Source organism: Myotis davidii, unplaced genomic scaffold (assembly GCF_000327345.1).
Source record: "Myotis davidii unplaced genomic scaffold, ASM32734v1 scaffold94, whole genome shotgun sequence".
Classification (NCBI taxonomy): domain Eukaryota; kingdom Metazoa; phylum Chordata; class Mammalia; order Chiroptera; family Vespertilionidae; genus Myotis; species Myotis davidii.
The window spans coordinates 1176544-1201110 of record NW_006285313.1 but is presented as its reverse complement, the minus strand read 5'-3'; the positions used below and the strand labels follow the sequence as shown (position 1 = coordinate 1201110).

Below are 24567 nucleotides of genomic sequence, written 5' to 3'. Positions count from 1 at the left end.
AGCTCCTATCACTTAGGCTGTGCAACACTGAGCAAGCCAACCTCTTAGTTTTCTCATCCGGAAAATGGGGCTAACTAAAGTACCTATTTTTCTTAGGTATTATTGTAAAAAGTAAATTAGTTAATGCATGTAAAGTACTCGAAATAGTAGTAAGCCTAATTCAGGAATTCGATAAGTCTAGTATGGTTTTAGTAATGATTATAGCTTGGCTGGCATGGCTCAGTGGTTGAATGTTGATCTATGAACCAGGAGGTCACGGTTCGATTCCAGGTCAGGGCACATGCCCGGATTGTGGGCTAGATCCCCACTTGGGGGTGTGCAGGAGGCAGCTGATCCATGATTCTGTCATCATGGATGTTTCAATCTTTCTCTTCCTCTCTGAAATAAATAAAAAGGTATTTAAAAAATAATGGTTATAATAATAATTATTATCTTCTCAGTAATAAATAGGTGCAATACAGTAATTGAAATGGTACAATTGCATATGGCAAGAAGTTAATTACTCCAAGCTATAATTTAATAATTATTAGAATAATAATAATCTCTTCAATGTTAAATTTGCCATTATTACTATTCTTACTGACACATAGAGAAGAATACACTAAGAACTCTGTTTAAGCTTTGAGGGAGTCAGTTAAAGAATGGTTGGCTCTTTTATCCAGAACCTTTTCACACTCTTTGTTATCAACTGCTGACAGGGCAGCTTAAGAATGAAAGAAATGTGCAGCATTGGCCTCTCATATCTTGTAACACCCTCCTGACTGCCTAGATGAGGTAACTAACAGCTGTCAGAAATCATCCCGTAGGTCTTATTCCTGACTCACAATTGCTCTACATCTCCTGGGATATGATGCTAAATCCTTAGGAGTTCTGATTTCAGTGACTAGGAAACTTCTTGATCCACACCACCTCTACCCTGGGGAGAAGAAAGGCTGCATTTTATCCCATGACTCATCTGATTTCCTAGAAGATTCCCTTTCTTTCAGGGGCTCAGTGGAAATGACGTTGGTATAGAATAGATGAAGGAAGGAGCTTTCATACAACACCCACATCGTTGGCATCATAATACAGAGATCTGAATGAACTGCATTTTAAGGGCAAGGATGCTCACTCTGCTGTAAAGTCTAGAAAACAAGAGTTCTATTCTGCTTTATGTAACACCATTTATTAAATTCTCTGTGAGCTCATAATGGATTGAAAAGACTTTAAAAAATGTTTACAGCATCATATTGTGTGTGACTTTAAATCTTCACACGAAAGAAATATTCAGAAACCTAGGATTGCCTGAAGAAGTGGCAGAATCAGTACAATAGAAAACAACACAGTAAAACAATGATCTGAACAAGCCAGGTACATTAAATGTGGTTCATGAGATCACGAAGACCATCTTATGGTCTGAGACCTTGGGGCTTCAGCTAGCCCACTTAGTTCTGAAGTTTTTGTAAGAACTTACTACAGGCACATCAGTGTGTTCCAGTAGGTGGAGATAAAAAAAATCAAGAATAGATTTTTGTCTTTGTAAGATGGGAGCAGGGACCAAGGAAAAGAAGAAGAAAGAAGGTAAAATGTCATGGAACATCACAGAGAAGGGGCAGAGGACCAGAGGGAGGTTGGGGGCGAAGGTGGGTAGGACTGGGACATGAAGAAATGGGGGGGTCGTCACCCAGAATTCCTGTGGCCAATAGAACACATATGTGGTTTGGTCTAATAATGTTTTGTTTCGTTTTTCCTAGTCAGGCAGACAGGACCATCATAAAGGTCTAAAACAAATGCATGTAAAAATCTGTCAGATACGGGACCACTAGAAGGTTCCAGCAACAGAGATGGCACAGCTTCCTTGGTGAAGCAGTAGACACTCATGATCTCCTGGGCTACCCCAAACTTCAGAACATAGACCACAGACACACATGAAACAAAGTGGAAACGTTATTGCTTAGATGATTCAAATGAAAGCACCCCCACCCACTTTCCCATCAATGATTTTTATAGCAATTTGATGAACTCCAGCTCTCCCAGGCTATATAATCTTAGGCAAGTCCATTCACCCCAGTGAGCCTCAGTTTATTTTTCTGTAAAATGGGAATGATAATTCACCTTTGCAGGGTTGTTGGGATTACATCTGATAGGTACTAAGCACCTATCCTGGCTCTTGGCTGATAAAAGAAAATCAATAAATGATAGCTTTTATTATTACCCTCATCATGATGTTAAAGAATCAAAATTTAGTGTATTTAGGCCACAGTCTTCTCTTCTGTAAAATCAGAAGTGGCCAGTTTTCTAAGAGTACTTACAGTTCTAATATATCTTCTGTGATTTCACTTTTGCTTGCTTGGTCTGAGAACTGCCTCTTTTTTCTTCTATTTGATTCATGAGTAACTGGGTCAAAGATGCACTGCTTTCGGACATGAGGATACTGGGGCAGTGGGTCATGCCATATCCCTGGTATCTTGGGCTTATTTTAATTTCCTGATACTGCTCAGCTTCAGTATTACTGATTGGTTTTTCCAGCTTATCTCTCTCTCTCTCTCTCTCTCTCTTTTATTTTCCTCTTCCAGGACAGGGATCAGCAAACTCTTTATGGAAAGGGCTAAATAGTAAATATTTCAGATTTTGCAGGCTACCCAGTCTTGGTCAGGACTACTCAGCTCTGCCAGTTAGCACAATAGCAACCTTAGATAATATGCAAATAAGCAGGTGTGGCTGTATGGCACTGCTTGTCAATTCATATAATGTCCATGCATTGTAGAATATTATTACTCTTGATTTTCCCCCCCAAACAAAATAAATACACAACACCCATTCTCAACTAGCAGGCCCTACAAAATAAATGGCAGATAGAATTTGGCCCATGGGCTATTTTTTTAAAAAAAGATTTGCATCTCTTTCTCAAAGTCCTTCCAGAGAGCCCTTGCTTGGTCCACACCCAACCCAATCTTTCCTGCTGGGAGGACTCTCATATTTTCTGGGGACCCCAAGACGTCCTCACCCCCACAATAAAGAAGAACAATCCTACTCACCACATGATCATAATCACTAACTTCATCACAATCTCATTCAAGATGCTGAAGAATTCCACCATCAGCTTGGCCTGCTCGCCCATCTTCCCCATGGCGATGCCGAAAGCAATGAAAAACCCTATCAGACCTGTTGGATGAATCACATTGCACAGGACACAACATTATTAAGTCTGTGTTGCTTCTTGCGTGTCCTTTACCATCCCTGATGTATGGAGCCACATGCTCATGCCTGCGACCCACCCTGTGAATGAGGCACAAAAAGACAAAAGCGTTAGATGTCAAAAGCATTTGTCATACCTTCCCCCAATAATGATGGCTTCCCTCAACACTGAACCTGAGCCAGTTGAATTATCCGCAGTGTAAGCTCCTTAAAGAGAATGAATTTATTTTCATTCCAAATTAAAAAGTACTCTCTACTTTCTCCTCCTCACTCACGGCATAATGTGTAAGCAGATTTTATTAGTCCATTAGATGAATTGAAAAAAAAAATGGTTTGTTGGGACTTGGGGATTAGCATGCAAACTTTGGAGCCAATATGAGAATAGCAGAGACCAATTAGCCAATAAAGCCTCTGCTAGGGTCATGTCTATATTGGTTTGGTGTTATCCCAAATTAATGCATGGCTGATATGTTCCACTCTAGGAAAATCCTAAACAAAACATTACTTTTCTACGGCTACTGCCTAATGTAAGAAGGAAGAGGAATGTTGAGAAATCAAATGGAAAGCAAAGAGAAATCCAAAACAGTTGGGAAACCCCAACTGACCTAGTTTGTTGGGTTTAAGCTGTTAGTTATTAATTCATCATATTTTTTTTTCATGGTCAAAATGATAAGAATGCTTTTTAAAATTGTATTTTTTTCCGGATCTTAAAGACAGAGTTTAGATTTTGTTACTAGCCCCTCAGCCCTTCTCCCTTCACTTGATATCAGTTGACTTACATCTAAGTCCAGCCCCACTTCAGCGTCTGGCGTCAATCTTAACACCCCCACCAGCGGATTTGAGGAGCTCCATCCCCGTCTCTTAATGTTAGCATCAAATTGCAGTAAGGCCTGGACCAACTCCTACACCAACCTTGGGCCTTATCTCTGTGTTAGTTTTTGCCTCATTCCCTGTGCCTGAGTTTTTAGTGCTAGGAACCTACCCAATACACTAGTTCCTATAAGGCCTGGCTTTTTTCTCCTCACCAACCGCCTGTCTGGCCTGGAGTCGCACTCAGGTCGCCCTGGGGTGGGGTGCACTACATGACTAACAAATGTCCCCATGACTGCCTGGGGACTGTCTGGATTTCTGATTGCCAATGTGCCCACCAATCCCCCTCTTGGCCCAGTATTGCTCTTCTTGGGGCTCCATTTCTGACAACTTGCAAGGACTATAAATCAATGTTGCTGTCCCCTGACTACAGGATCTTGCTGCCCATCTGACTTTCCTCTCTGATGCGCAGTATGGGCCAGCCTCTCTCCCCTCTCTCTTCCCCCTCTTCCCCACCCCTAACCTGTGCCAGTTTGGCAGGCCTAACTTCCAGTCCCTCCCTCTGAGAGCCAGTTTCCTATGGTGACCAGTTATTGATAAAGTCTTGAGCTATATCAGGGAAATTGTAATACAATCCGGTCATCTGATTCTTAGAGAGGAATTCTTTCTCTGAAACTCTGATTTCACCCTTTCCCTAGTCACCAAATCCACTTACCACCCCAACCAAGCACATATCAAGCCAGATTACTCAGCTGCCCTTCACTGGACCCTCTCTATCTTCAGCAAAAAGAATCCAGTACTTGCACTCGGGTTGTTAATCCTCCACATTTAGAATTTCCCCTTTTCAGCTCTTGGCCAAGAAGATTGACAAAGTGAGTTACAAGGGCGTTACCGGCCATGAAGGCAACGGCTCAATGAGAATTAGATCCAGGAGAGGGTGGCCTAACTCAGCAGCAATGTATGAGATCGAACCCAGACTATCCTCAGGCCCTTCTCTTGAGCCCATGGAGAGGAGTTTGTGAGGTGCGTGTAATCTGAACATTCTGGCCGAGAGCAGCAGCTACTATTACTTGGTTAATCTCATTTGGAAAATTCAAGAGAAAATGAGCAAGATCTCAAAGTCCCAAAGAACTGGAATTAAATAGTTCCCCTTGCAGCGTCAGCAGAAACTGGCCGTATCCATGAGTACGAGAGAGGGCTGTGTAAAGGAGCGATCAGTGGGCCATGGCGTGGCCGAGCAGCCTAAGGCACTGGATTAAAGGAGCATTCTCCCGCAGGCCATTTAAGCAGTTGGGATTCGTGTGCAGCCCAGAAGTGCTCTGGAGGTCTTCTGGGAAAGAAATGAATCTTTTAAAAAGTGTGAGGCCAGAGCCAGGGTTTTATCTTTATTTATTGCAATGCTTGATCCTTGGGACTTTCCAAAGCCAAAACAAAACACAAAGAAATTCACCATCTCCGCCTTTGGAAAACATGGAAAGAACTGTTATTTCAGCCGTGATTTGTAAATGGGAAGTTTCTCAGCAGCCTAACGGTCCTTGGCTTTCCAGAACCTCGAAGGGCAGTCGATAGCCCTGTCCAGCTCGTTATTTCCCTCTGGAAACACTGACTCACTGGACTCACTCTGGAACAGTGGTATTTCACTTGAACAGAGCCCTCTCAGACTTGGTCACTGGGATTGAGAGAGTAGTGAGTTGTGTTGAAACTCCCCAGTAGTTAAAGGTTGCGTGACTTCCCAGAATCCACCGAGACTCTGGAAAAGACCTTGAAAGTTTCCTGAATGATTCACTCCAAAGCCCTGGAATTACTCATGGCTTCAACTTCCTCCAGGAAGACTGTGGAGCCATGTTGACCACTGGGTTGGGGAAAGCAAGGGTAGTTGGGAAGGCCCTGACATAGTCACAGCTATCTGGGCAGTGGGAGACATGTGTTACTCAGGGGTGGATGCTGGGGACATTTGCAAACCCTCCTTCTCAGAGGACTGTTCCACTCTCTCCTCTCTCCTTCCTCCTTTTTCTCACACTGATGTCAACAGTGTTTGTTTATCTTCCATTGCCTGGCAACCAAGTCAGCTTATCACCACCCTCAGTCCCACTTACTCAACACTTACCCAACCTGCTTCCTGACAGGCCAAAGAAAAAAAAAAAAGGAAAAGAAAAAAAATCCCTACTGACATTTCTGCTTTTCAGTAGCTGGACAATCCCACCTCTTCTCCCCCCCACCTCTGCGGACCATTCTGGATAAACAGGAGTAGGGTTATCAAATTTAAAATAAACAAACAGGTTACCTAGTTAAAATTTGAATTTCAGATCAATACATGAAAAAAATTAATTGATTTTAGAGAGAGAGGAAGGGAGAGGGAGAGAGAGAGAAACATTGACCCACTGCCTCCTGCACGCTCCCTACTGGGGACTGAGTCAGCAACCTAGGCATGTGCCCTGACTGGAGATATACAACGACCTTCTGGTGCATGGGACAACATTCAACCAACTGAGCTACACTGACCAAGGCAAAAAAAATTTTTTTAAAAAAATATCAGTATGTCTCATGTAATATTTGGACCATTCACTAAAAAAATATTTGTTGTTTATCTGAAATTCACACTTAACTGGGCATTCTGTATTTTATCTGACAAGCCTACTAAAGAGATGAGGGTATTCAATCTCCTAGATGGCCAAGTGGAAGGACCACTGAGCGCTCCCTAAACAACTCTCCCTCGAATCCTTAGAAGTCTTGCTTGCATGGATCAACATACTTCCTCCGCCCAGATTCCCCATTTCCCCAGTCTGTGGCCAATGTCCCCCTTTCTTGTCTTGGAGACGCCATGCTAATAGTGGATGGGGATTAGGTAGGGACCCCGGGGGAATAAGTGAGCAAACCGGAGTCACTCACATTATAGGGAACTCTCTCCTCTGTGGAGGGTGTTTCCTTATTGAACTGGTTCCTCAGCTCACCTTTAATAATGATGGTAGCGCACATGAATGAAGTCCATGGCATGTACAATTGTGTTCTACACGCACAATCTCATTGAACCTTCATAATGATCTGCAAGGGAAATGCCCATCCCATCCCCACTTTACCAATGAAGCTTGAGAAGCGAGACAACTGCCTATGGTCAGGCAACCAGTGAGTGGTCCATAAGGGACCCAAACCCAGTCTGTCCAACTACAGAGGCCAAGAACCTCTAGGATGGAGTACGAAGAAGGCTCCGGGCTAGGGGAAAGGGCTCATTAGAATTCCAGAAAGTTAAACAAGTTAGTCTCCTTTTGATAAACTTCTCTTGACACCAACACTTTGTATTCCTGATAGCACTGCATTTGTTTACAGACGGAGAGAGCTGGGGTGGACATCCCCCATGCCTAGCACGGTACTGGTATACAGGGGCAATTCAAACAAAAATGCTTAAGAAATGAAAGAATTGGATGTGTAACTGCATGAAATGGAGAGTCAGAGAAAGTGACTTGCCCACACCACGCAGAAAGTCAGGGATCGTATCCAGTGCGTGTTTATCCTGTGTCTTTCCCCATCCCTGACCTCTACTCATCATGCCTCCTCCTGGTACTGTGGCTGCCCATCTCCCGCTTCCTGATCCCTCTGCTCTCAGCCCCAGTGGTCCTCCAACCACCCTCCAGCTCCACCTAGCGGACAGCAGAGTCATTGGTCCCTGAGGAGGGAGTGAGGGCTGCTGGGCTGCTGAGATGCAGGAGAGGCTGGCCATTGTCTCTGAGGCAGGCATGCCTTCCCCGGGGAGATGAATACCAGGTTGCCTACCTAAGACATTCATGCCGTCCTTGAACTCCAGACCCTTCTTGATAACCACCTTCATTTCCTCTGGTGCCTCTGTCGCAGTCTGGGTCAGCAGGGAGACGACAGAGGTGGTGACATTGCTCTCCTCTTCAGACTCAGGCGCCTCCAGGACTTTCTTCGTCACCGTTTGAATCTAACGGAGTGAAAGAGAAAAACACAGAGGGATGAGGTTTGATCTAAAAGGTTACCAGAAGCCTGGCTGCTTATGTGTTAAATTTTAAGTTCCCCGTTAGGCTAAAAAACAATTAGGAAGTACCAAAACAAGGTTATGAAAACTAGGGAACGTTTTATATTTGTGTTTAAAAGAGTTTTGTTTTGTTTTGTTTTAACATACTAGAGGCCTGATGCACGAAATTCATGCAGGAGGCTCAGTCCTTGCAGCCCCTTGCAGCCTTGGCCAGCCCTCGCAGTCCTGGCTTCTTCTGGAAGGTTGCCTGGAAGGACATCCGGAAGGTCATTCGGCTGTTCGGTCTAATTAGCATATTAGCTCTTTATTATATAGGATGGTGGGATACGACTGTCCTCGTCACATGATAATTACAGGGCTTATAACACGCTTTGGTACCATGCTACAGACAGAAGGCTTTAGTGATGGGACATGAGCTTCAAGTGTGTGTCGGGGGCCGGGGGAGTCTGCTTCTTTTATTCTGGTGATTGCAGCTCTGTCCCTCAGCACAAGGTCAAATGTCCCGCACGGACATTCTTCATAACTGTGAGGCCCTGTTGGATGACCCTCCCAGTCCCTCATGAGGGAACCTGGTCGAGAAGAGGAGGTCAGGGTCTTGGCGGGAGGTAGACCAGCACCACGTGATCTGCCTGTTTAGCTCCTTCCTGCCTGGCTTCCGTGGGACAAAATCTGCACAGACCAACTCGTGTGGGTCCGCCCAGGGCCAGGCTCTGCTGGGATCTCCATCTGGGTGCCAGATGTGCCAGCCGCCAGCAGCCACCACGGCAGGGGTGTTGGCTTGTATTTCAGATCCAGATGTAAGGTGGGGAGACATCTGCTCCTTCTAGCTAGTGATGCCAAGCCTTACTCGGTGTCCCCAAGCATCTCTGTGCAAATGGCCTCCCAAGAACCTCTCATGCTATTCCTCGATGTCTGTGGCAGCCGTCCTATTTTTAAAGGTGCCAGTGCTGTGAAAACCCACATCTGAGCCCAGAGAAACACTACCGCCGGGAGCACTAAAATAGAACTCATGCGGGGTCCTAGAATGTCAGCACCGGCATGTAGAAGGCAACAGATGGCTGAACCCCGAATAGATATGGAAAAGGAAGCATGGAGAACTCAAGTGATTCAATTCCCGGTCAGGGCACATGCCCAGGCTGTGGGTTTGAATCCCCAGGAGGAGGTACGCAGGAGACTGCTGATCAATGATTCTCTATCATTGATGTTTCTATCTTTCCCTTTCCTTCCTCTCTGAAATCAATAAAAGCATTAAAAAAAAAAAAGACAGAACTCCATGAGCATCCATGACCAACAGAGCCATGCTCCCAGGAACAAAAGGACCACAGGAGCCAACTACAGACCTATCCTGAGATACTAAAGCAACACGGCTTGAGTTCAAAGCAAGTGACTTCATCTTCTAAGCAGCTGGCTCAGCACATTACACAGAGAGAGTGCCAGTAAGCACCCCTTCCTTAGCCTGTTTCCATCCGCTCCCCATCTGGCTTCCCCAGCCTGGAATGGCTCCTGTTAGTATAGCTCCTTGTTATAAGTGGCACCAAAGTGGCATCGGGAGTCGGAGGACCTATCCCAAGCCAGAGTAATGGAGGCTCAGCAGTGGCTGGCAATTGGATTTTGGGGGCAGCTGGGAATACGGGCTTTTCCTCTGAGTGACCTATTTCCTAAGGCCATTCTTCTGTGATTCCCTGGAAATGGCTGGAGGAAGCTTCTTGCTTCTAGTTTAGTTTCCACTGGAGCTGATGGGAACTGAAGTGTATTCCAGCCTGAACTGGCCTTGGGGCCAGACAGCAGGCTGGTGAGTGGGCACCAGGCAGCTATTTCAGTGGTGCCACTCAGCAGAATCATCTGTTTTTAAGAATCACAGTTTTAAAAATAGATGTGCCTATTGGCAGTTGGTAGAAGTATACATCACTGCAAACTTGTGGAGGGCCGTTTTGCAACACCAAGCAAATTCAAAATATAAAACTCTTTGGCAGGACATTTTCATTTCTAGGAATTTATCCTTTAGAAATACTATGCAATCATGACAAAAGGGAGCAGGTGAGAGAGAGAGAGAGAGGGGGGAAGAGAAAGAGGGAGACAGAGAATGCTAAAACATTTTTAAATGAAAAGGCAAAAGCAATATGTATAATGCAGTAGCACTTGGGTGGAATTAAATTTTAAACATTAGCCCTGGCTAGTGTGGCTCAATAACAGAGCATCGACCCAAGAACCAAAGGGTCTTAGATTTTATTTCTGGCCAAGGTTAAGGGCACGTACCTGGGTTGCAGACTCATTTCCCACCCTGTCCGGGGTGGGTGAGGGAGGTAACCAATCGATGTGTCTCTCTCACATAGATGTTTCTTTCTCTGTCTCTCTCTCTCCCTCTCCCTCCTTCCCATGCTCTCTAAAAATCAATGGAAAAATATCATTGGTGAGGATTAATTTTAAAAAATTATACACACATGCATTTTACACATACACACACAAACTCTACATGAGTAGCTCTATGGAAGGGAAGTGAAGACTTGCATTTTTACTTTATTTACATCTATACAATTTAAACTTTTCACAATTCTCATGTGTTACTTCCACAGTTTAAAAAATACCCCATTCCCAGGTTTTGATTCCGTTAAGATATGCATTTTTTAAATACACCGCATGTGGGTTGGCTATACTGCCAAGATCAAGAACCAGAGGGAACTCTAGAGGGTTGTGGGCAAAGGTGATAAAAATGTGCCCATGGATAATGCAGAGACGGGAACAAAAAAGAAAGAAAGGAGAAAAAAAAGGAGAAGTGGTATTGTGAGGTTAAAAAAAAAATAAGGCAGGGAGGTTAAAAAATCCACGTGACTCCAACCCCCAAATCCTGCCCCAGATCACCTCACACACCCCTAAAACAGAGATAATTAAATGCTAAGAAATTCACTCTCCAGATTTGATTCATTAAAACAGATTCTCAGTTAGCACCTGTGTAACTGGGCTTGTGGGGAGGCGAGAACATCAGAACTTGGGCGTTACCTGTTGAAAACAGGCTTGGACAAGATTTTCCGGGAAGAGATTTCGAATAAGGTCCAGAAAGGCATCCAGGCTGGACACTTCGTCGTTCTTCTTCCCAGGCCCCAGCTGCTTCTTAAGTTTGGGGTTCCCTGGGTGGATAGCCAAGACCAAGATGACGCCCAGGACGGCGGCGATGATGGTGGTGGACATGTAATACACCATGGCTCTCGTGCCCAGGCGCCCACTGGCTTTAGCATCCAGGCCTGACAACCCTGGATTGGAAATAAACCCAGAGGATTAATTTTGTGATGTTTCTGATAACTACCCATCTCTGCATACCTAGAACGTGGCTTCCTATTATTCAAATGCATCGATGCTAAGTTAAACCTCTTTCTACTAGCTAGCTGGTCAACCCCACAGTTTGCAATTCCGTTCTGCAAGGATGTGTTTGACAGAACTGGGGAGAGCTGGAGACCTCTGGTCCAGAGTGTAAACACTGGCTGGTGACTAATTTTATCCATCTGCAATGTGGAGTTCAAATTGAATCATTCGAGTTTTAATTCTGAGATGATGTCCTTCCCACTGATTTGGTGTCAAAATATCCTTTCTTTTACGAAGGCATGGTGCTGGTGCATGCTAGTTTTTGACTTGCTTTCTTTGTTGTTGTTGCTTTTAAGGTCCTCACGTGGGAAAATAGGAAGCTGGTAGCCCTATGTCAAGCCTCAACATTTTTTGCTATGTTACTGGTCATTGAAATGGAGCCGGAATACTGATGTAGCACAGCCCTCTTCCAGTCTCAACCTTGTGTAAGCATCGAAGGACACATGCATAAGCCACCCCAAAAGAGGGGTGCTTCATCTCTACTGGGCTTGGCTCTGTGATTGTTGGAGGAAATCCCAGCCAGTCACAAAAATTCCAGCCTTCATGGGTATTTTCCAGTTGTTTCTTTAGTTTTTCTACTTCTCAGTTTCAGTTCCTGCTTTTATGACACAGAGAGTGCACCCATTTTTGGAGTGGGGAGGAAGTCATTGATGTTAACTTTTTTGGATTAAGCCGACCCACCTATGACCCACTTCTCCTTACAACCTACTGTCTAATTCTAGTTAATGGAAGCTAGATATCCTCACCAGGTTGGCCAGCGTACAATCTGTTAAACAGGCATGGAGAACATTTTGTCTGTTTTGGAAAGGAGCATTTAAGGTGAAAGCACAGCTTCACTCAATCTGGGCTGAATGAAATGATAAGATTTTCTGGAAACCCAATCCCAGCATTTCCAGTTACGGGGCTCACTGGTCGACCAGCTATGAGACCGTAGAACAGCCTGGCTTAGTCTCGGAATCTCCTGGAATGACCAGAGCCCCACTTTCTTCACAAGGTGGACAGTCCAGAGGGATGACTCTCTTAAGGCCACCCAGCCTGTTGGCACCTAAATATAGACCAAAGCCCAGTCTCACCCTTCACTCAGCACGTAGTCTCTAAACTATAACAATATATGTACTGCTCTAGGAATATCATTTGGTAAGAAGGAGAGTACCCGTATAAGTCCATGGAGAGAAAAAGATTCTTTCATAATTTTTTTCAGCCAAAACAAGTGACCATGATATACATAAGGGTAACTTTGTTCTAAAAAAGTCAAACAGCTTGTATATCTAGTATTTCATTTATTTTAACACTTGTTTCCCTCTACACACAATTAAGTAGTAAAGAAATGTTTCCTTTCCTATTTATTACCTTTATCAGTTTCTGAACAAACTATAATCTAGAAAATGAGAAAAGTATACATTAAAAATTGAAAGCACTACAGATACCATCATTTTTAATTACTTTTTTTAAAAATATATTTTATTGATTTTTTACAGAGAGGAAGGGAGAGAGACAGAGAGCCAGAAACATCGATGAGAGAGAAACATCGATCAGCTGCCTCCTGCACATCTCCCACTGGGGAAGTGCCCGCAACCCAGGTACATGCCCTTGACCGGAATCGAACCTGGGACCCTCCAGTCCGCAGGCCGACGCTCTATCCACTGAGCCAAACCGGCTTCGACAGATACCATCATTTTTAACATAAGGCTATTGTTTTAATCATTTGTTGCTGGACAGATGGATGGACTGACCAATAGACGGCAAACTTATTTTAGGGCTGATTGTCCCCATTTTAGAGACAAGAAAACAAAGGCTCTAAAGTGAAATGACTTAGATGATCACATTCATCCCTTCAAGTAAATTGATATTCAATGGTCAACCCAAAAGCCAGAGCAAGAGTAGGACCCACTTGGCCAGGCACCAGAGAAGGACTTACCTGTGATTAAACTGGAGATGATTAGAGGGAGAATGAGCATTTTTAGCATCCTCATGAGTATATCCCCTGGGAAGGCTATTAACATAACCACATCAGGGTGGATAGGAGATGCCAAGCGAAGAAGCCCTCCACATACTGCCCCCAGGATGACACCTATAAGGAAGGGGGGAAATCTGGATTTATTATTGTTTTTTACTCTAGTCAAATAAATAGCTTTAAGAACTTGTTTCAGTGACATTCACCTTTCTCATACTTCTCTATTATCAGATAATGAATAGCATGCAACAAAAATACCACTAGATAAGTGAAGCAGATGTTGATTAGTAGGAGAATATTTTGTATCTCCAGCTATTCTAAAAGGCAGCTCTGGGAGAGTCAAGGAGAGCGTTCTCAAGGCTTTATGGGAAGTATGCCATGGCAACTGGACTCCAACATTTTTGAGGCCATCATCCACGTGTAGAGTCAGAGATTGTCAGCAGAAACAATCCAAGTGCCAGATATTGCTTCTCCTTTCAGCCCAGGCCTGGCCACATGGCATGGAGTTTAATGTATTTCTTTCCTTTTTTAACTGGATACCTGGTAAAAGGAGCATTTAATTGACTGATGTGAGTTTCCTTTTTTCTTCTAATTCCTTTAATTTCCAATAATTTCCCCGTGGCTTACCCTCGAGACTTTTGTCCTTGACTTCTATAGCCTCTTATGTAATCATTGGACTTGCTGCTCTTATGGGAGATCAAGGAGGGTCTCTAAAAAGGTATCATCTGGGAAGAAACAATTGGGGCAGAGATGCTGGCAGGAGCCTTTCGTTTTGCATATTCAGGGATTCCACAAGAAGAGCTTCAGATCTCTCCAGACAGGCGGCCAACATAAACAGTCCTTGTGCCAACCACCATTGGGTCATAGCACCACAGGGTGGGAGTGAGGGAGGGAGTCCCAGGATCTTTGGCCAATCGTGTTAACCCCTGGCATGCAAAGGGAGGGACATGGCCCACAGCCCGATCTTTGCTTCTTCTCCAGGTGAAAACTGTACTTCTTCAAGGCCTATGATGAACGACTTGTGCTTTTGTGGAGGGTAACCCTTGGAAAACCCTACCAGGCCTGCGGTTTCCTTTTACTGAGTGAACTGAGCTATGGCAAACTCCCACTCAAGATGACTGACTCAAAGCAGGAGCCATGGAATGAAGGGTGTGCGTCTGTGTGGGGGGGTGGAGAGGTGAGCTGTTCATTGCTTCTGTGTGCTGCCTAAGTGAGAGCTGAAGAACAAGGGAGGGATCAGGAAAGGAAATGGTGTGGCTGTCATTACAAGAAACTACAATTTACCACATTTTCAATAAACCCTGGTTGAAAACCTAAGGCCAAAATGATATTAACAGTCACACATGAAAAAACAACTATGGCGTGGGTGAGGCCTGAAGCAGGGGAATAAGACTTTTGAGACAGACCAGAAGCAGATTGAAGCATCAGACAAGCCTTCCGCATGCTGGCCTCATTAGCCTATGTGCTGAACTAACGTAAGTCAGTGAAATGTGTGGAGAAGGTTAGATTTTGGATGCCGTCTTAGTGGTCGCCTTTGTCTTGATATGGGTATTTCTCTCAATGCAGTTCACTGACCACCTGCTTTGGAATCCTGGTTTGTTAAGATACAGAGTCCAGGACTTACTCCAGGTGGCCCAAAGCCAAGTCTCCCAAGTAGGTGTCCCTGGGGACCTGCATGCCGCCACACTCAGGGGCAGTGTCTGGGCATACTGAGATCTGAGGACCACGAGGCTACCTAAGAGCGGACACGTGGTTAGGGCAGGTGAGGGGGACGGTGACACCACTGAGGCCTGGGCAAACGGGGCCTTTGCAGAGCAGTCGGAGGGCTGGCTGCAGGAACCAGCTTCCCCACGGAGCCAGGAGAGAGCCAGAGAAGAGGGGTCGGTGGGGAGGCGCCTGCCACCTACCCAACACCGTCAGAGTGAGCAGTAGGTTCTTCCCCAGCTTGCTGCACAGCCGCAGCCCCAGGTTCCGGTGCTTGGGCGGCTCCTCCGAGCTGAGGTGGCTGTGGGGCATCCGCACTTCCACCTGCTTGGGCATGTTGTTGGCACTACAATAGAAATGAAGGCTGTGGTTAGGGACAGCTGGGCACCTCCCCTATCCCGTCGGAGGGGCACAGCTAGGAGGAGGAGTAACGGCCTCCCCCAGGCACACCTGGGAATCTGGAAACATTGGCAAGAAAATAAAAACAAAGGAAGCCACTCAGGGTACCCTGAATTCCAGTTCACCAATAACCAGGACACTAGGTCCCACCGAACAGCTACCTGCCAGGTGCTTTTGTCCCTATTACCTTGGATCATCACCGCAAAGAAAAGAAAGGCCAGAAGAGAGAGAGAAAGAGAGAGGGAGAGAGAGAAACATCGATGTGAGAGTATAACATCAATTGGCTGCCTCCTGCATGCCCCCTAGCAGGGATTGAGCCCGTAACCCAGACATGTGCCCTGATGGGGAATCCAACCAGCAACCTTTTGGTGCGTGAGACAATGCCCAACCAACTGAGCCACACCGGCCAGGGCAAGATGAGGGTTTTCTAAGAACTGCCCACCCTGTAACTCTCAGAGGCAAGTGTCCCTGTCCCATTTGACAGAAAGTCACTTGCCCAGGGTCACAGGCTAAAAGAAATGGAGATCAAACCCAGATATGTCATTGGCAGGAACACAGAAGTGAAGGCCACGGTTAGAGACCGCTGGGCAGAAGGGATGAGCTCTAAAACCTGAAGCTCCAAAGTGCAGAGAGGCACAGCCTAAGTCTCACTAAATTAAAATGCCTCTGAGCTCAAGCCTTTCCATCCCAGACACAGAGAAGTCATCCATGATGGTAGTCCAAGTTTTGTCTCTCTTTCTGAAAAGATGGCTTATCCAGTTTTTTAAAAATTTAATCCTTTTTGGTTTTTAAAAGATCATTCAAATGACCAGGGCTCTGCTAAGCTGTCCAAGAGTCAATACCACTCAACGGCAAAGAAGGGTGGTCAGAAGAAGCATGTGATCACCTTCGTCCCTGGATGCCGCCCAGCCCCTTTCCAGATAAACCCCAGTGAGCCCAGGCTGTGCTGGAGTCTGCAATGGAGTCCTTGCCAGGAGAACGCGCATGCTGCCTCTTCCCCCAGCTCTGTCATTTCCCAGGCCAATGAGATTTAAGCTTGAGGATTGACATACGGAGGCCACATTTTTACTTTGACAACTTGGGACACTTTTGTTAGCTGCCATCTTGCAATCGCCATCATTTGATAAAAGAAAAAATAGTCTTTAACATCTAGAAAGACAGGCTGAAGTCTCTGGTTACATGACAGAGCCTTGCAATCACTGGTTATAATGGAGATAGCATGGGTTTTACCATCACAGAACCTGGGTTTCAGATCTGGACTCCATTATCTGCTAGCTGTGCGGTGTGTAGAAACAAGGGCTCGCTGCCAACCTTGTGGAAATAAACATGATTGTGTATGGCAGAGGCCTGGCACGTGACACAGGTGGCTCCTTTCTCCAGAGAATATGAAGAAGAGACACATAATACTACTGAAGTTCATGACAATGGTGACATTTAACTCAGGGATCTACCCAGGTGCACCACCATTCCAATAAGACACCACACTTAGCTTCTAGTCTCAGAGTTAAGGCCAGGGACCCAAATACAACTACGTACTTACTTTTACATAACAGTCTGCTTAATATATTTGCTAACAAAATGCTTTACAATTTGAAATAATGTTGCATGGTCTGGTAGAACACCCAGATGAAATTATTAGTCAAAATATAAGCTTCTTACTGTTTCCTCAATGCCCTAATTTTCTACTCATTTAGTTAGTTTTTGTGCAACCTCTGACTTTCTAACATATGTGCGTGCTAATCTAATGATCACTCAGACCATTTAAAGAAGAAAATAGGACACGGCTGCTCACAGCAAGCAGGTGAGGTCCTTTCTGAGCAGCGAGCAAAAATACCACTTCCTCTCAGCACCCAGTGAAACACACAGGAAAGTTCTTGTTACAACACAGCAGGGGGAAATGATCAAAATGGTCTTTTCAACGTGGCTAGACCATATTTTGATGTTTGCATTGGGATCTTTTAATACATTTAAACATTTTTCCAGCCAGTAATCTGAAGCTCTAAACCAGAAAATTGGCAACAAAGAATAGCGGTCATATGTGTTCGGAAATGGTGACTATTCCATTAGCCAGCCCTTGGCTAAACCATGTGAGCCCCTCGAGGGTGTCATCCCGCCTTTTGCTTCCATGGAATCCCTCCTGCCATTGCAGCTAGAATCAGGCACACGGTTGGTACTGGTAAGACCAATAGGTACTTAAAGCAAACATTCTGGCGAGATCCATCTGATGCAATGAGAGTGTCAAGCATCAAAACAGCCACGTCGACTTGAAAACACGCACATGTTAGGTTAACATACACACCCAACCCAGCAATGTGGTTGGATGCCTGTTGCACACAGCTCTTAGCTGCACAAAATTGCTGCGTGTTTAATGGCGTGTTTCTTAGGCCATGACAAAATGTCCCCAAAGCCCCGAATCAAAACAGCCACATCAAAGTGGCAACATCAAAATGCTAAAACCCACAAGTATTTATTGAGAGAGTTAAACAACTGTTCCAAGTCGATCAGAGCTCCTAACTTCTGCAAATAGAAATATAATTTTTAAAGTACATCAAGGCTCCAGCTTGCATCTGAGGACACAGGGAGCCCCCTGAGAACTCTCTGGAAAGGTTCGATACAGTCTAAGTAATCACTGCATCCCCAGAACCCCTGAACTGGGGAAGATGATATAGTTTTTAAAATGAGATTACACACATACAGAGCTATTTGATTGCTGGTTAGCGAATATGCATAGCAACAATGGCAATAAGAAGGATAACGGTATGTATTGTGTACTCTGCGTCAGACGCTCTACTCGGTAATGAGTAAGGGGCAATCTTGCTCTTAAGGAAAGACAGAAAGTGCATTGCACCTTACTGGTCTGCTTCACATATGGGCCATGATAAAGGTCTGCCCAGGATACTATGGAAAATGGTAAGAACGGTACCTAACCTAGCTGTAGAGAAGAGGAAGAGTGTTCTAGAATGGTCTCCAGGAGCTGCTGATGCTGAGTTGGGTCTTAAAGCATGGATTGGATTTAAATGTCTACATCCTCCACCAAGCTGTGGACTCTGGGAGGACAGGACTGTGATCTTTAACACCTGGGACCAAGTGTTTGATAAATGTTTGCTCAAAGCAAATAAGACCCGGGAAGCAGCTATGAAGGACACCTTGCTCTCCCTGGAGCGAGGCTCTTCCAGTAGACTGAGCTACCACCGCAGCGAGCCTCGTACCTTCTTGCCTTTGTTCCACAAATTTCCACTGGGCACCTATTACAGGCCCCAAGCTGTTCTAGGAGCCCAGGATATCGCAAATCAACAAAACAGACAAAGCCCTTGCTCTCACAGGGTGTACGCTTTGGAAGAACAAATACACGGATAAATGCATGTCAAGTGGAGACTGCTGGCAGGAGAGGACCTGTGGGGCGAAGGCGGAGGTTCCGGCATCAGGGGCCAAGGAAGGCATCGAGGATAAGGAGGCATCTGAACAGAAACCTGGAGCGAGTGAGGGGTCTCCTAGTTAACTGTGCAATGTATCCAGAGCTTAGCAAATACATGCGATACACACAGTTTGGAAATCTGTAGTACATTCAAACTAGAGCCCAAAGCTCCCACCAGATGTGACTCCTGGTGTCCATGTGCTGGTTTTGAGCACTGACTCAAATGAGTGACAAATTAGTCATGCGAGGCTCTATTACCACCATGAATATGATGGGCTTTCAACGACTCTCCTAGCTCCCAGAGGAAGAAAACCAGTCCCAGGGAGGGGAGAGCTGGACATACAGGCAGGGGAGCTGAGGTCACAGTGGCCTGCAGTTTGCTTCCCTGGCGAAGAACAGAAAGGGCAGGAGCTGGACGGGGTAAGTCCACTGGGTAAACACAATAATTATTTCAAGTGAGCACACTTACCCCTTATGAATACTCCCTTCCTGTGGCTGTGCAGACCGATCCCAACACTAAGAACCTGGCAAGTCCAGGGGTGGCTTGGTTAGACCAAATTCACTGAGCCTGATGTGTCCCAACACCATGCACCATCTCTGTTTCCATTTGAGTGTCCTCTGGATGGAAGATTTTGCAATGCAATTCCTAAGCAGTGGAAGTTTCTGTAACCCAGCACTGTCAGATCTCTCTCCATTGCCTGGCAAAGTAAGGCCATGTGATGAGACAGTTGTTTGGATAATTAGAAACTTGAACAATGAGCCTATAATTTCCTTCAGCCATAACTTCTCCATTAAAAGATTTAAACAGCTGTTAATTTTGCAGTGGCTGCTCTGTTGTTCTTTCTTACACAAATTCACAGGTCCTCCTTCAAGGGCAAGCTGGAAGTATTCGTGTGTGTGTGTGTGTGTGTGTGTGTGTGTGTGTGTGTGACTCAAAAAGGAATATGTCATGGGGCTGGTGCTAAGTTTTAAACTATTCTCAGAACCTGCTTTGTATTAGCATTCGATTTCCAGGCTCTGCCAAGAGCCCCTAATAATAGGCTCATTAGATGTGGTGGCAGACTCAGATCTCCAGCCTGCACACTTCAGCACCCTCTTATCTGGCACCAGATTCTTTTTTCCTCCTTCACGGTTCAGTGTGGTGCTAACAGAACGTTTCCCAAGGAGCCTAAAAGCAACTGGTGTGTTTTTGCGTGAAGGGTGTGAGGTCTGTGACAAGCATCACCCATCGGTCCTCGGCTACCCAAGTCCAAGACAACAGGAGACAATGTCCAGAAATTGCCCTAGTGAGGAATACTAGGTCAGACCCTCGAGAATAAAAATCATGTTTGTTGAAGGGGCTTTCCCCTAAGATATGTGGAGTGTTTGAAAAACAATGCTGGAAATACCAGTGGTGTCAGCTCTGAACACTGGACACCATGAAGGGGTGATTACAGCTGTGACAGACCACATCTGGGATTTTCCCAGCTCCCTAAAGAATGCCAACCTTGCTGCAAAAAGGACTGGATCTCCAAAACAGCTGGGCATTTCCAACAGCCCTCCTGTCCCTCCACCCTTGCTGGGTCCTACAGGACCTGGTTGACGTGAAGGATGTTCACTGACCAAGAAGTCAGAATCTCTCTCTGACACAACTGTGTCTCATAGACCCTGAGAAGGAAACCTAAAGGTTCAAAACCTTCCAATCGCCTTTAGTTCCTTCTTCTGTTCATTTTTAGCCACTGTGTCCATTTCCTGATCACAAGAACATGTTCAGGAAAGGTCCTGCCAGTAAACTCCGGACTTCACAAATCATCCATATTTCCTATAGCTTCTTCCTGAATGGCGGATGGTCCAGCTAAAGAGCACGGTTCATAGTTGTCCCTAGTCATGATGGGATCGGAACTAGTGGTCAACATGACACTGAAAGTGTGTGTGTGTGTGTGTGTGTGGTGGGGGTAGGGGGGGTTCTGAGTCCAGGGCTGCTGCTAACTGGTTGTGTCGGAAATAGCATAAGTATAAAATGGATGTAAAATGACTTGAGCATAGTCAACAGACAGAAAAGTAAGGGCTACGAAATGATAAAAACACACTCTTACTGTAAGAATGTACCAATAGGGTTCAGGTATCAATTTTGGGTGATTTTTATTTTTTTAGGTGCCAGGCTTTTAATGTTTAAAAGGAGAGGGTTGGATTAGAAATTCTTTAATGTTGTTAATTTCTGTGATTCTCTAATTCTCGGGGGGACGGGGGTTATTAATAGGCTTTAGTTCCAGAGATAAAGCCTCCATTCTATTCTAGTATATCCAGGACTGAATAAGCTTAGAATTTACCATGAGACAAATCATTGCCTCAACCACAAGGTCACAGCCCAGTCACGGCATCAGGAGCCTCCCAGTGAAAGGTAGATGGGGGACTTAGAGATAAGAGACAAAGCAACAATAACAACCATTTCTTTGCCTTCATCTCCCCCTTTCCTATCTCTGCTACAAAAGCATAATTTTCTAGCACTACTGAAGCTGAGTTAGGGGTCAAATTCACACACAATTCATACATAAGTATCTTCTTAACCCTCATCCATGCTTGATCAATTATCAGTCTAGATTTCTAAGATGGGCAGGTCAATACCACAAGAATATAGTTGAACAGGTGAAATAGGATTGGGACCAGCTAAGTCACCACTAAGTCATCAAAAGGCCACCTATCTCGTTCATAGTCAACTCCTTGGAATTGGAGAGGTAGTACTCACAGAAACATCCAAGATGAAAATGTGAGGGAAAGGAATCTTTTCTCCATATCACTTTCCAGGTCAAGGACCCAAACTAGTGAGATGAATGGCAACTATGGAGCCAGTTGGGGCCTTTGGGTGTCCTCACATAAGGGGAAAGGAGGAAGTAGCAGAAGGTAAAATTGTGAAGGGATCAATAACAATAGCATTCGTTTTGCCCAGGAACAGAAGTGAAAACACCAGCTCTGAATAGCAGCTTCCAGAAAACAGTTTAGTGGAATACAATTACATAATTACATGGCCATTGGATCCTTGGTTAAATTCTCTGTTTTCCAGCTGTGTCTGCAACAAGGCATTTATTTGCTCTCTTGGACAATAATACCCAACTCACTGGGTCATTATAGAGCTTAAATAAGATAATACTTATGAAAGCAGGGGCAGTACTTAACATAACGGATACTCACTTTTAGTTTCCTTGTCTTCAATGACTAAAATGGTGCAAAACCACCTTTAAGACAGTTTATTTACAGTTGTGTTTTAGTAGATCACTTTGGCAACAAATGATGCTTGTGCTTTTTACAAAAAGAAAGTCCCAGATGGCCCATGTGGATCGGGGCCTGGGAAGTTCCCAATGCTGTAAGCTTCCACACTGTGGAATGACTGGAGAACCTCTCACGGAACTTACTTAAGGAGTGCAGCCTTAAGTATAACACCTCTGGACTTTTGTGAAATCCTCCCCAGGGTAGAGACCTAAGGGTAGAGACCTAATCTGGCCTTGACCCAATGGGTTTGCCCATTTCCAGAAAGGAAAGGCTCACCACCAAAGCAGGAATAAGACACCAAGGAACAGCAAACCTCTAGGCCTGAGTGAAAGACTGGGGTGGGGCGTTTGATCATCCCAAATTGGGGACCTCTTCTAAAAATAAAGATTACACCATGGCCAAGGCACACACTGGCCAGCCCAGTCCCCGTAGGCATGCCGATTCTGAAGTAATTCCTTCCCATCTCTGGTTCATAGAAGAACATGAAGATGCATTTGAAAACTTCACACAGCTCCAACAAACTGGGGGAGATTCATTGGCATGCGCTCTGTGTTTGAGCCACAGAGAACTTGGCCCCAGTTCCAGTGTGCCTTGAAGCAAACAGTCTCCTCCAGCTAACACATCCTCCCCACCTCTCCTCCAATCAAGTTCTTAGTCTAACTTCTATTTCTTCTTCGAAACCCAATTCAAGTGCCACTTCCCTTGGGAAGTCTTTGTTGACTCCCAAGTTTGCTTTGTACCCTCCTGCAGGTTCCCTGTGCTTATCTGTGCTTACCTCTCTCAGGGTATTTCTACCCGGGCTGACCTCTGTCAAGGTATTGATCACAATTTACTTGTATTTTCCCCACTAGAACATAAACTCTTTGAGGGCAAGATATTGATTTATTTGACTCTATCTCCCACACAGCCAGCATGGCTCCTTGCATATGGTAGGTGCTCAATTATTATATGTTGAATGAGTAAATGAATGAGTACACAAATCGATTTTAAAATATGTTGTAGTTACAGGTTCTGTGTGATACTCCGTTTTAGGGGGTAGTGTTTGGAAAGATTAGGAAATCTGAAAAGAAGCAAGAAATGAGAGCAAAAGCACAAACACCTGCATGAGAAAAACCAGTGGTTGGCAGGAAGGTGCGGGTCAGCACCACACGGGACTGGTCGTTCCCTGCTGGTGGCTTTGCTCCAGCTGCCTGTCCAAGGCTTGGTGGCCCCAGCGCTCATGGGAAGATGCAGCCATGAACCAACCTGAGCTCAGCTAATGAGGCCTTCAGGGGAAACTGGTAAGGATACAGGAAAACAACCGTGAAGCTTCCCAAAATGAGCCTTCCCAGTCAGTCCCCCAGACAGGGGAGTCGTTAGGATGTGGACCAAGTGGCTGAATTAGCTGCAGTACCTTTAGGCACCAGCAGAAACCCAGGCAAGATGTTCATAGCTGCCTGGCTCTTTTTGAGCTAGCAGTCCCTGTCTCATTTAGTCTCACCATTGTACAGATGGGGGCTTTCCTTTTCCTAAATAAAATCCCCCCAAAAGAGCAAATATGTATTTTTTTTGCCAGGCTATAAAGTAGGTATAGTATGGTTCAACAGAGTGAAACACGTCGTTACCAAAGATGCACATAGTTTACAACTTTGAGCAAAGTTTCCCAAGGGACAAGTGTGAAAACATAAAAGCAAGTGACCTGGGATCTCACCTTCCTTGATGGAAGGTAGAGGTGGCGCATGAGGAATAATCAATGACTGGCTAGCATATGACAGAGGGTGGAGTAGGGTTTTCATTGTCTTCACAACACATCTCCTTGTTATCAGAAACCTGAGGATTAGAACTCTCCAGAGTAATGACTCAGCATGTGCTAAATGCTGAGAGTGACCTCAGCCCTTTTTTTTTTTTAAACAAGCCTACAGTGGGGGACTGGCATGCAGATTTGGTAATTTGGACTCCAGCCTGTAGGATCAGGCTGGACAGCAGTTCCTCCCAGGATCTCTTAAGAAAGATATTTTATACAATGTGTGGAGTGATCACTAGTCATTTTACAGATGAAGAAACAAGATTAAGTCTTTTATCTGTTGTCAAATAGTTAGGAAAAGGCAGAGGTGAGAATCACACCCTGGTCTGCCTCTATCGAAAGTCCAATCCTTTCTCACCATGATATGGCAGCTGCAAGATCCTGGAACTTATCATTGATGTTTCTATCTCTCTCTCCTTCTCCCTTCCTCTCTGAAAGCAATAAATATATTTTTTTAAAAAGATGATAATATATAATCCTTAGATGTTCCTTTAGTTATGGCATCATAGACCAACCTCAACCTCATAGCTCATAATTCTTCAGAAAAACTTATAAAAACTAAGTTATTAAAAATTATATCCCCCCAGGATGTTGAGCATATAGGTGGCTTTACGCCAAATTCTTTCCAGCTTCAGCCATAGCAACAGGAGATGCAAAATCAAGGGCAGAGGGATGAAGTCACCAGGAACTAATTAGCCGAGTCCCAGAGCTCCTATGGCCTGTAGTCTCTC

The 24567-nt window shown here is 44.9% G+C and overlaps 1 protein-coding gene across 2 annotated transcripts in view; it reads right to left on the bottom strand.

Moving 5' to 3' along the window:
- The window catches only part of SLC1A2 (solute carrier family 1 (glial high affinity glutamate transporter), member 2), a 101717-nt gene that overhangs the window by 33349 nt on the left and 43801 nt on the right, over positions 1-24567 (bottom strand). For both annotated transcript variants that reach the window (XM_006756106.2, XM_006756105.2), the window contains exons 2-6: positions 15197-15339; positions 13254-13406; positions 10976-11226; positions 7756-7924; positions 3018-3144 (exon numbers count right to left, since the gene is read on the bottom strand). In XM_006756106.2, the coding sequence (XP_006756169.1) occupies positions 3018-3144; positions 7756-7924; positions 10976-11226; positions 13254-13406; positions 15197-15329 (833 nt within the window). In that variant the 5' untranslated portion in view covers positions 15330-15339. The remainder of the gene's footprint in view (positions 1-3017; positions 3145-7755; positions 7925-10975; positions 11227-13253; positions 13407-15196; positions 15340-24567) is intronic.